The sequence below is a fragment of the Ascidia mentula genome, chromosome 2 (genome assembly GCF_947561715.1).
Source record: "Ascidia mentula chromosome 2, kaAscMent1.1, whole genome shotgun sequence".
Taxonomy (NCBI): Eukaryota; Metazoa; Chordata; class Ascidiacea; order Phlebobranchia; family Ascidiidae; genus Ascidia; species Ascidia mentula.
The window spans coordinates 10,254,495-10,266,397 of NC_138567.1; the positions used below are offsets into that span (position 1 = coordinate 10,254,495).

Here is an 11,903-nt window from a genome sequence, read left to right on the forward strand (position 1 = left end):
TGCATGGGCGGAACAACTTGGCAACAAGACTAAAGTATTTTTGGGTACAGTGTTGAGGTTTCTTAAAGTACTTGAAACGCACTCGAGTTGACGTACCAAAGAACGTGAAACTGTTTTTTTTCCGCAGGCAACTCCAGAAGCACCGCCGATAACCAACTGAAATTTTTGTGATGTTACATTTTTGCAAGAACAACATTCAATTTGTTGTAAACATGTTTTTTGAACTGTTCATCTCATCAGTAAATCTTACCCACACACCGCCCCACAAGCCTTCTCCAACGTTCCAACGTCGCTGATAGTAGTTGCTGCTGTAGTAATACGATGATCCATTTTTGTATGACGGGCGCCTTACGGAACTGTAAACGTTACCAAGTACTACCATACCCAAAATACAGCAAATCAGGCCGAGAACAGTTTCTGTCTCCTGGAAAAAAGGATTTGCACAAATGGAGAGCGCTTACGGTTTAAACAAGAACTTAAATTTGGCGTAGATTTATTGCTAAGTACAAATTATTTAAAAGTATGATTTCAAAAAGCTTATTCCAAAGCTAATAACTTGCTAGTTAAATTTGTGGTAAAGCAAACGCATTTTATAAAAAAAATCTTTAGAGCTTTATTATTACAATGTCACAGAAAATGTATGTAATTGAAAATAGGTTCACAGGCTTCGCAGCCAAACTGGATCAGCCACTTTTCCCGACAAGTCGGAGCAAGATCTGAAAAATCGAGCTCAGTGGTTTCACGGGGTATATTGTGGCCAAGGTACACTGGTGCGCAAGCGCACAACTTGTCATGCGACCTTCACATACGTAGGGGATCTCCACCACCGTAATCAGACAACGCAGAAGTAATGCTATGCGAAAGTTTAATTGAAAATATGTTTGTTTGCCGAATGAGATGCAAATGATTCCTGTCAAATAAAACTTACCCCAAGAGCGCGTAAGTTTTTCTTGTTTCTCTTAATTTTTTCTGAACCCTGACTCGGACTGTCAACCTGCATAACCACACTCTGGTCCTGAATTGGCATGGGTTGCATTTTGTTCGTTAAAACCAAAAAATGTAGCCTAAAAAATTTCCAATATCTCCAATAAAAAGACAGTCAAATACTTTTTGTAAAAATCAGGTGTGTTTGAATATGTCTGGGTATGTTACATTTTGAAATTTTTACTGTAAAATTTTGAGCATTGACCAAAACACTGCCATTCCAAATGTGCAACATTTCACCAGCATTACACTTACTGACGAAAACTGACGGCTGAGCTGAAGTTTTCATAAATAACTCTGTTGAACGAGGAAATCATCATGACTTCGCTATATTTTTAAGATTTGCAATACGTTCATGACAATGTTTGTTTTGCAAAGGGATTGGCATGAAGTTTGTAAATTGAGCATATGTTTGAGGGATGGCAATAACGTCGCTACATCACGCGATTGTTTGAAGATTTATTTTTGGTTCGGCAAGACACGATTTTTTGCCAAAACTTAACCATGAACCGTCACGTTCCCGATCGTGCTGAATTAGCACATCAATATGCAATACGTCTACACTAAAACGCAAATAATACATGTGGAACTTGTTATACACATGTCGCATTGTGACTACAGATTCTTGCTTTTTTATTATTTCCTCCGTACCGCAGATACACATGCATGACCCATAACCCAGAACCTGATGATCTAGCAGAACGTGATTTCACCAGATATATATGTCAGCCCTGACCTGGCTTTTAAACGTCATAGGTGAATATAATTAGAAACAGCTATTTGATGCATTTCATTCTTATTTTTCACGACAAAGTGTACATGCACAGGATTCAAGATTTGCTGCAACTGGTGTCTCAGGCTAAACGCTAAGTTTACGCGCTGATTTCGAGGCTTGGTTTGACCATTCCGAAATTACAAGGCGGGAATTATAGGAGCGGCAGAGCGCACGACGTAAGGTTGACATGAAATACTATGTTAGCTTCTTTGGTGTGGTAATTCAGTGGCCAATGTTAAAAAAACAGTTTTCAAGAATGAATTTGTAGTGAAACGCATTTTTATGCAAATAACAATCATTTAAATTCTCTGACCTATATTAACAGATTACAGCGGACGGAAATGCTGAAAGCTTTGCGAAATAAAGCAGTCATTCTTAATAAAACAGCTTCCAAATATGGATGGCAATCACGAATGTACATTTATCCGTCTACCGAGTACACTGTTGGTTTATTACAAAGTTGAGGTGTTTAATGTCTTTTATTTAGAGATCAAAGTTAGGAGTTGGTTGATATTTTAATCGAGAAGCTTTATGTCATCTCCTGAGTAAGCCGTGTTAACTTCTTCACTACTCTTTGCTTCATCTGTCTCATTCACAGCAGCACAAGCTCCGTGTTGCAGAGCAGGCTCTAGAAAAACTGCTCCGTCTCCACACATTTCACTCAACCCTAAAAGCCGTAAAACGTCCAGATGGAAAGCATAAAACAATAATGCAAACAACGCTTATTTGTGTTTGATTACGATGAGAAGACATTTATTTTATGACCTTATACCTTGAACCACCGTTGGTGCAGATGCTGATCCATTCGTCACATACACGATTCTATCGAAGTGCACTGGTAACTGTTGACGACGGGCGGTAAACTTAACGTATAATTTTATGTGGTTTGAAGTACAACAACTGACGTACCTGACTTGATGACGTACCGCAGCAACCAGTGCATTCAACATTACACACCCTGTTTACAGGTGGGCAGCAACAACAAAGGATTGCACTGGTGATACAAAGAGCCAAAGCAATGAAGCTCAATACGACAAAGGTGACTTCAATTCCCAATCCCAAAGGATATCTCTATTTTTTAAAAAAAAGGTATTCTTAACCTAGGATTTGCATAAATTCACAAGAATTTACCGCATAAATCATTGCCATTGGAATAGCGGTTGCAAACATGATTGCTGCAAATACTGCAGCTACAATCGAAAATGCCATGTGGCTATTGACCTGTAATACAAGCACATTCATACAACACAGTAAACAAGTACGCAAAAATAAGAGCCACTTGTGTGTTGTTATTACAACCAAGTATTTAGGCCTACAATAGAACCCAGTTAATTCGGATTCAATTGATCAGAAATTTTGGGTAAATCCGTACATTCGTACAAAGAACCAGCTTTAATCTCTATGTTTAATCTTTAAGCTATAAATTGACCGAGCTTATAAAAGTGATAGTTATTTTTAAACTTGCCAGACAACGCGTTGCTGATTCCTTTCCGCAGGCAATCCCCAACGCTCCACCGATGATCAACTGAAATTAGCGTATTGGATATAGCGTATAGTTTCGCACATACGTTAGGAATATTATGAACCAGTGTTTAAATGCAGAAACTGTGACACATACAATTGTATCTCACCCATACACTTCCCCAAATGCCTTCTCCAATGTTAAAGCTGTTGGAGTAGTAATAACCATGGTATCTGTAGCCATATCTGGGAATGGTGTAAACGTGTGCCAAAACGGCTATTCCGAGGATACAGCAGATCACGCCTATAACGGTCTCAATGATCTAAATACAGAATATGGTATATGTTAAATGGTTGTTAGTTTAGACGACTCAATATAAACTACTTCAAACAAAACCATGAAGCAGGTTAAGTAGGGTTTCTATTCATTTGTTGGTACAAAAAAATGTAATGACATGCATCCATTTTGTTATGCTCCAACAATAAGCACAAAAAATACCTATTTTGAAGGGATAAAGTTTGTCAAAATCTTGATTATTGGCGATGTATTTTCTTACCCCAAGAACACGTATGTTTCTTTTGTTTCGCTTTATTTCCTTCGCACTAAGTCCAGGACTAGCAATAATAACAAATGGATTTGGCGCTTGTCTCTCCATTCTGCCACTTGAGGCAAATCTACGAATAGAAACACAGTTACAGTGAATTTGGTAAGCCAACATAGGAAAACTAATTTGAGAAATAAAGGTACAGGTTATTTATAACTTACTTGTCAAACTATATCTTCCCTTTCCTCGTGGTGTAAGCAAAAGCAAACTATAAATAGGTGCAGTATGGCTCAAATCAACTTCGTTTGGTGTGACTATTTACCTGTATTATTTATGACTTGTCAAAATGCCTACATTATTACGTATGCCTCACTTCAACAAATCTGTTAAACTTACTACATCAGCCTTAAACTTTTTTATTTACATTACCCCCATCTAAGCTTCCATTTCATTACACTTAAATGTTGTATAGTAATTTCAACGCACGGCTACTGCTGTAGTTTTGAAACAGGTATTGGATGCAGATGCTTAATATCTATATTTGTTTACTGGTGCCTATCCTGCTACTGATGGATAACTTTGTACATTCAATGTATGGTGGCAAGGTCTCTCTTCTATTAATGTACCAAACAAGCTCACCACCTCATAATTATTACAATTGCTATTGTTGGAAAATGTATAAATATAGTGCCCAGTAAAAACATGCACACTGCATCCACTTACAACCCTGAAAGTATTACTTTCACAGTGGTGTGAACTGTTTACTCTAGTAAGAAGCACTTTTGTATTGGAACACTCAACATACCCAGCACACACATACGCTCCTTATTGACTGGGTTTCTCCATTGTTTGTTGTTTACGAAGCTCTTTCTTGTAATTGATACCTGGAAACTCGATACCACATAAAATAAAAGTAGTATTGAAATGTTTGGTACAAAAGACTTGGTGTGTTTGTTATGTAGAAATTGTGTGTTTGATGTATACATTAAAGGTTTGGTCATAACTAAAACTGTCACGTTTACAACTTTAAAACTAACTGTATAATGTTTGGCATTATAATGCAATACAAAGGCCCTAATTATCATCATCTCCAAACATCCAGACTTCTTTTTTCCAAGTATTTCTGGTTTTTACGACGCAAATACATGTGTGCATACTACATATTGTGGAAATGGGCCGTTTCCGACATGCTTAAACTAGGATTGTTGACCTTTTAGGTACAATGTAGAAAGTGTTTCATTTCAGATATAAACAACAGCAATAATACACAGAACAGTAGTTTGTTACATATGGTTTGAAACTGATTGGTCGCCTAATGAGTTAACTTTAGAGTTCCCGATGCTAGTTCTTTTTTAATTATATGTTCTATGTCGTTATTGGCGCTTGCTTGCGCCACCTGACTGATGTAAGATGGAAGAACTTCAACCACTGGGTGGGCTTGTGCACCTTGAAGATAGACGGTTCCTGGAATGTTTGTATTCGAAATTCCTAAATTCACAAAAATTGTTTCAATTTGCATAGGTAAAGACTTTAGAATACTTCATGCTGCAGAACAGTATTGGATCACCTTGACAAACTATTGGATTGAAGGTTTGAACCATCGCCGGTTGGTAACTGGCCGCAGCTTGCTGTTCACTTACCACGTATCAGTCTACCTTGGTTCATCGGGGCCTGTCATACGAAATATAACTTTGTGCCTAGTTTTACCTTGAGGAGACCACTCACCTGCGGTTGGGATGGGTCACAGCAAGCGCAACATATGTCAACACAGCCATTTGGACCCAGGTCTATGGGCGGTGCACAGCAACAGAGACTGGCGCTGATGATGCAAAGTACCATGGTTACGAAGCTCAACGCAGCAATGGTGGATTCAATTCCAATTCCCACAATGTAGGGATTGAAGTACTGTAAAAAAAGGTGCATCTTTCTTTTGCCGCGATTTCATTTTGGTTGTTGATAAAAAAAAGTCAATGTTTTTTTTGGTCTTTCAAAAACTTGACTCAGTTTTTTTTCGTTTCCGTTAGAACACATACCGAACTGCTGTACATCACAGCGACAAATGTTGCAGTTGAAAACATCGCTGCTGCAAATACCGCACCCACAATTGAGAAAGCCAAATGGCATTTAACCTAAAACACAAACAACAACAGTGTTGGAAGTACCTCAACTAAAAGCCTGCCAACTGGTACTATTTGTTTGCATTATATACGCGTATAACGTTTAGGTCTTTGGCATTACTGCAAATCAAACGTGTTTGACTTACCAGACAACGCGAAACCGTTTCATTACCGCAAGCAATCCCCAGCGATCCGCTGGCGACCAACTAGAGGAAAAATGTTTTGACAATTTAAACATTGAATAACATTGTTTTAAGCCTATATTATATTTAAATGTCATTCTCACCCATACACCGCCCAACAAGCCATCTCCAACATTGAAGTAATAACTCGAATCGGAGCTGTAAGTGAATCCTAACTTTACGATTCCCAGTAGACAGCAAATCAGACCAAGAACCGTTTCTGCAATCTAAAAACTACTATATTTAGCTGCCTTTGCCGATTTTAAACTTTCGTTATGAAACCAAACAAAAAATCTTTGAATCGCAGATTTTCGTGGGAGGAGAGAAATTTTATTAAAACGAAAAATTTTGCCTTCAAAACATTGCAATGTATGGTTTTGTTTTGGTTTTCAAAATATTTACAACGTTTTCGTTGTGTGCCAATGACGGCATGACGAGTCTGTTTACAGTAAAGTTTCTGGCTTGGCCGCTTAGGAGTTGTGGTGTGATTTGTGTCACGCCACGTTCAAAATGGGAGAAAAAATTGCGCAAGGACATGCAGTGAGACGCACAAATCTTTTGCAAGAACAACTCCATTTTGCATATATGGTCCCATGCACGATTAAACTATTCATAACCATTGATCATCCAGGAAAGGTTCTCATTAAAATGAAAAATCTATATTGCTTTAAGTGGAAACTTACCCCAAGACCACGTTTTGTTTTCTTGTTTCGCATGATTTGCTCTGAATCAAGAGAAAAGTTGCCAACCTCAATTAATGCTTGTTTCTCCATCGGTACAACTTGACTTTTTTCGGAATAATTAAAATTGCCAAACCTATTTTTGTAAATATAATTTTTCCGACATAAGTTTAATTCATGGCTTCTTTTTTTATTTTTTATTTTATTGCACCATTCGACAGCAAATATTTAATTATTGCATGAAGCTAGTTCAATGCATTACCATGGGACTAACGTTATACATTGTATTGCCGAAATCTGACTACAGTGCAAAGCAACAATCCATAAATAACTGCCTTCAATAGTGCGCTGCTCCAACAGAACTAAAAAACATCGTAAGTTTCTTTTACACATTATGTTCTAAGTAATTTGTGAGGATTATTTAGTTGTGCTTGACCATCTGTTACATACGGCGTATCGTTTTTGACAGTCACAAGTAAAAGCTATGCTTATCCTTCCATGCCAAGACAACAAGGGAGGCGAAACTGTAGTTTAGAAACTTGATTAAAAGCGTTTCCGTGTTTTGTATGACACGTCAAACTAAATTTAGAGATGGAAGATAGACATACAAAATCTTGAATACGACAGACGTAGCCGGCTCTTAGACTATATCTCGATCCACTAAAATATTCATTTATTCTTCACGTACGCGATTCTATTGTTTAGTGCATTTGATGTAGTACAAGTATTTCAAACAAGTGTATCTAATATCGTGCTGAGCCGCATAACCCATATGTTTATGGGTACTGGGGCGCAGCAGCAAATTCGTTTACGTTTGCTTAACTTTGTTTCGTTTCTTGTCATCTAGTAATTTTAGACTAACAGATTTTCGGCGTGAATTGTTTGACTTCCAAATCAACAGCTGATACTAAGTTTTGTTGAAAAGCATCGTCAGACGAAGTTTTATGATAGCAATTTATTCATTGTAGTGTTTGCGAAAAAAGCGATTTGAGTATCTGCCAAAATAGTAACCCGACGGTAAAGGCGAGGAAGGCGCACGAATGCATGGAATCGGAATATATTAAAAAAATATCGGTGGAAATTTAGTTATATGATATATTTGCTTTTCCTAAATCAATTAATTCCGTGCTGAGTGACTGCGATTCAGCTTTCCTCGATCTGTTCGTCCCATGCAAGATTTGACAAAACGCTGCAATACAACAATTATACTGCCTCGTTTACATATACTGCTATATAAGTTTCGATTTGATTTTCATTCTCAAATCTTGAATTCAAGTCTATTACGATGGAGGTTGATATCCCAAATCATTATCATTAAAGTTTGAAAAGTCTTCAATTTAATAAGGTGTCATTCTCACCCACACTCCGCCCCACAAGCCTTCTCCAAACGTCCAGCGTGGCATATCGTTACTATACGTTTTAGAGCTACACATGTGTGCCACTTGAAAAATTCTCGAAACACACCAAATCAGACAGAGAACTGTTTCTGTGATCTAAAAAGTAATAATTTATGGAAATCCAAATTTGCAGTTACAAAGGATCGCATTTAAACAATGAATGTTTGTGTTGAAGCAATTTTGAAATTAATGTAGGCTACAACTTAAGTCACATTGTGGAAACGACGTTAAGTTTCCTGGTTGGCAGCACTGAAGATATGGCGTGATATGTGTTGTTAAAGCATGCATGTTTTTCATCCTGCAAGGACAATTCCCATTTTGATGATGCCCACATTTCAACTCTTTGTGGTGTAATATGTACTGTAGTATAAAACCAAGGCAGCAATGTCCAAGGAATTGAAAGTGTGTGCAGCACATAAAAACATTGATTGTTTGGGGGTAAACTTACCCCAAGAGCACGAATGGTTCTTTTATTTTTCCTAATTTCCTCTAAATCTAAACCGGTCCTGCCATCCTCCATAATCAACGGTTGGTTCTCCATCCACTCAGCTTGGCTTGACATTTTTCACTTTATTGACGGCATATTATTGTTCACAATTGGATATAGCTGCCTAACTTTACTTTCTACAATGATGGTGAGTACAAAAATGATTACTAATGAAAATAACGCTCAGTGCAAGTGTGCAGGAACAACAGGGTTTTGCAAGCTTGGCAAACTGCCTATTTCTTTGCTTGTGTTCCAAATGGGAAATGTTTGCGTGTGACTAATGCACGCACTTCCGCGTAAAGTAGTTCATAAAGCGACAGGCTAAGTTCACAGAAAAAGTACTGACAACAAAAGGTGAAAAAACTGCACCCACAACGGTTGTGATTGGGTGGGAACACCTTTTCATTATAAAATGTTCAATTGCTTGCCGTTAAAGACAGCTTAAGTTGTTAAAGTACAGGGACTTTGTATGTAAGGTACGGTTTAGTTGCACACATTTCGTAGTTTACCAAGACACTTCTTTAAGAAATAATACACATAAAATACAACATAGTTACATAGTATCGCAGCTACGCCGCACAATAAATTCCATTCTGTCAAATTTGGGACGATCACCTATGCTACCTTGAGCAGTTTTTAGGACACTACCACTTGACTATAGACTACGGAGTTTCGCAATTCAGTAAACTATATAGGTTAAGATATCCTAGCGTATCTATGACTACGGCAATTACATAGTTTCAGTTGTTTACAATATGCGTTTGTGAAAATTTGTTTTGAATAATGCAGCATGGAAATTTAACGTCGGTTAGAAGATGGAATTCGAAGTTCCTAAAATACAATGGTTGAATTGTTGCATGTAAATTTAGTTTGTGAACACTCCACCTACCATTGGCTTGGTTTGAATGTCAGGAGATTCGTAAATGTTGGAAAAAGTTTGTTGTTTGCCTGTCGAAATGAATCCTGAACTTTGCCCCGTAGGTACCCGCTGCAACAAACAAATATTTATTTTCTAACATTTTGAAATAAAAATGTTGCCTACCTGTGGTTCAGGGGAGTCACAACATCCGTAACATACAGCGCAACACTCATTTGATCCTAAGTCTATCGGTGGGGTACAGCAGCAAAGGCTGGCGCTGGTACTACACAGTAGCATTGCGATAAAACTCAAACCAGCAATGGTGGATTCGATGTCAACTCCCACACTGTAGGACTTTAAAAGCAGTGAATTACGCTATTCAAACTTTGCTGTTTTGGCTACAAATGGGACCATGCAATATAAAGAAATTGCAAAAGAAATTTGTGTGAGCTATTATTGATTTATTATATTTGTGTGCAAATGCGAAAAAAATTTGTACCAGTAGAGAGAAACGATTTAGAGATTAATGATAAAAAGAACATCATGCATATTTATAATTTAACTTTGATTATACCCACCAAATCTTGATACTCCATAGCAACTTGTATTGCTGTTGAGAACATGATTCCTGCAAATCCTGCACCCACAATTGAGAATGTCATATGACAGCTTACCTTTAATATATATAGCGTACCAGAGTTAGTGATTTTCCGTTTACCTAAATTGTCTCAAATTTAAATGCATGTTGGCCGAGCCTGCATACCAACGGCAAATTCATTTGCCACGTTTATAACGTTGGATTTTGCGTTGAATAAAGCTAAACTATTTAGACTTACCAGACAACGTGAAACTGATTTCTTTCCGCAGGCAATTCCCAAAGCACCGCCAACAACCAACTGAAACATTACTTGTCGATATTACTTTAGGGATGTGCCAAAACAGAATAGATTCAGATTCGTCCGAATCCGAATACCTGCATTTGGCCGGACCGAAATCGAATATTTAATGACGTCATAAATTTCTATTTTAGGAAATTTTTTTTTCGCGATAGCAACATATTTTCGCTATTTTATTGTGATGTCGTTATTTATGCGTTAAATTTGCCATTATTTTTTGCATCGTATATTCCATTTTCGTGTATAAATCCCAACGACAATGAGCAATTCTAAGTAACGTTGCTTAAATTTGAGTAAAACACAAGAAACGTAAGATTCGAAGACAATATTCGGATTCAGTTCGGCACATACCTTCACTTATGTGCTATTATTTCGCAGGGACAATTTTTCAAAATTTTAATTTTTAAACAATTCTACTCATCAGTAAAACTCACCCACACACCACCCCACAAGCCTTCTCCAATGTTCCAACATGGCAGAATTACATCGCTGCAATTTCTGTCCGATTTTAAGTGTGAGGTTTGCCCAACGGTGTGACCAAGTACCACAGTTCCAAGTACACAGCATATCAGACCAAGAACTGTTTCTGTAATCTACATACAAATAATTATTGTATGTTTTAATTAACCAATCATTAAGTAGTTTAGTGCAATGCGACGAAATGAAACGACGAGTGATATCAGTTAAGTTTGCTATGCAAATTTATCTTCAAGCTAAGGAGTTCTCATATTGAACCCCCGTGGTGCAAATAGTCTTAATCATCCATGCAACCACAACTGCGTTATTATTTCGGTGATTAGCGATACAAGCTTACCCCAAGAGTAAGAATAATCTTTTTGATTCGCTTAATTTTCTCAGAACCATGACCTGGATTGGTAACTTCCATGTTTCTTTCGAAAGGCGGGTACTGTTGCAGTGTTCGATCCACCAAACCATATAAGGGTTTACTGCGGAAACCGAAACGAAATGATAACTGCGAGTTAATGGTTGAATATCAATCTCCGCTTTATCCCACGCATGCAAATAGAAGTTTACATTTAGAAATTAATGACTGCTACATACGTTTTTTTTGCTAAAACTGTTTTATTTCTTAATCACCCCAAAGGAAAATATTGTCTTCTGTCATAAATTGTTGAACACTGCCTAAACACACTGCACTGAATTTGTAGCCACTACGCCCCAATTAGTAGGTTGCTTGACGTTTTTCCGAAGTTAATTAAAACCTTTAGAACAAAACACTCCTATATATTTTGGTCGTTTAATTGAACTTCAAAGCCCTTGGCGCAATCTGGACTGACGCCTTAACGACTTGATTTACGCCAGTAAATAAACAGGGGCATTTATACGTGACGGAAGTGGCTTTCACTGCCTCATTGTAAGCGTTACAGTAGCTAAGTTAAATGGCAAATTGCTATTAATGCAGACCTTGAGCTGTTAACATTTGACACTGCGTCAATACATTATAATTAATGTCGGCCGGAGTTAACCCTCGTGTATATGAGAAAACAATTTCCTTTACA

The 11,903-nt window shown here is 37.5% G+C and overlaps 2 protein-coding genes across 2 annotated transcripts; both read right to left on the reverse strand.

Moving 5' to 3' along the window:
* Positions 1-1,816: 1,816 nt before the first annotated feature.
* On the reverse strand, positions 1,817-4,547 carry LOC145889481 (uncharacterized). The gene is made up of 8 exons (XM_082980443.1): positions 3,987-4,547; positions 3,778-3,895; positions 3,391-3,543; positions 3,225-3,284; positions 2,891-2,980; positions 2,669-2,830; positions 2,532-2,601; positions 1,817-2,426 (listed from the first exon to the last, which is right to left on the reverse strand). Exons 2-8 carry the CDS (start codon positions 3,874-3,876, stop codon positions 2,275-2,277), a joined length of 786 nt encoding a protein of 261 aa, XP_082836569.1. The 5' UTR covers positions 3,877-3,895; positions 3,987-4,547; the 3' UTR covers positions 1,817-2,274.
* A 4,449-nt stretch (positions 4,548-8,996) lies between these two features.
* On the reverse strand, positions 8,997-10,116 carry LOC145890383 (uncharacterized). The gene is made up of 4 exons (XM_082981377.1): positions 10,066-10,116; positions 9,671-9,841; positions 9,518-9,616; positions 8,997-9,459 (listed from the first exon to the last, which is right to left on the reverse strand). The coding sequence occupies exons 1-4, from the start codon at positions 10,108-10,110 to the stop codon at positions 9,427-9,429; spliced, it is 348 nt and encodes a 115-aa protein (XP_082837503.1). The 5' UTR covers positions 10,111-10,116; the 3' UTR covers positions 8,997-9,426.
* Positions 10,117-11,903: the final 1,787 nt, after the last annotated feature.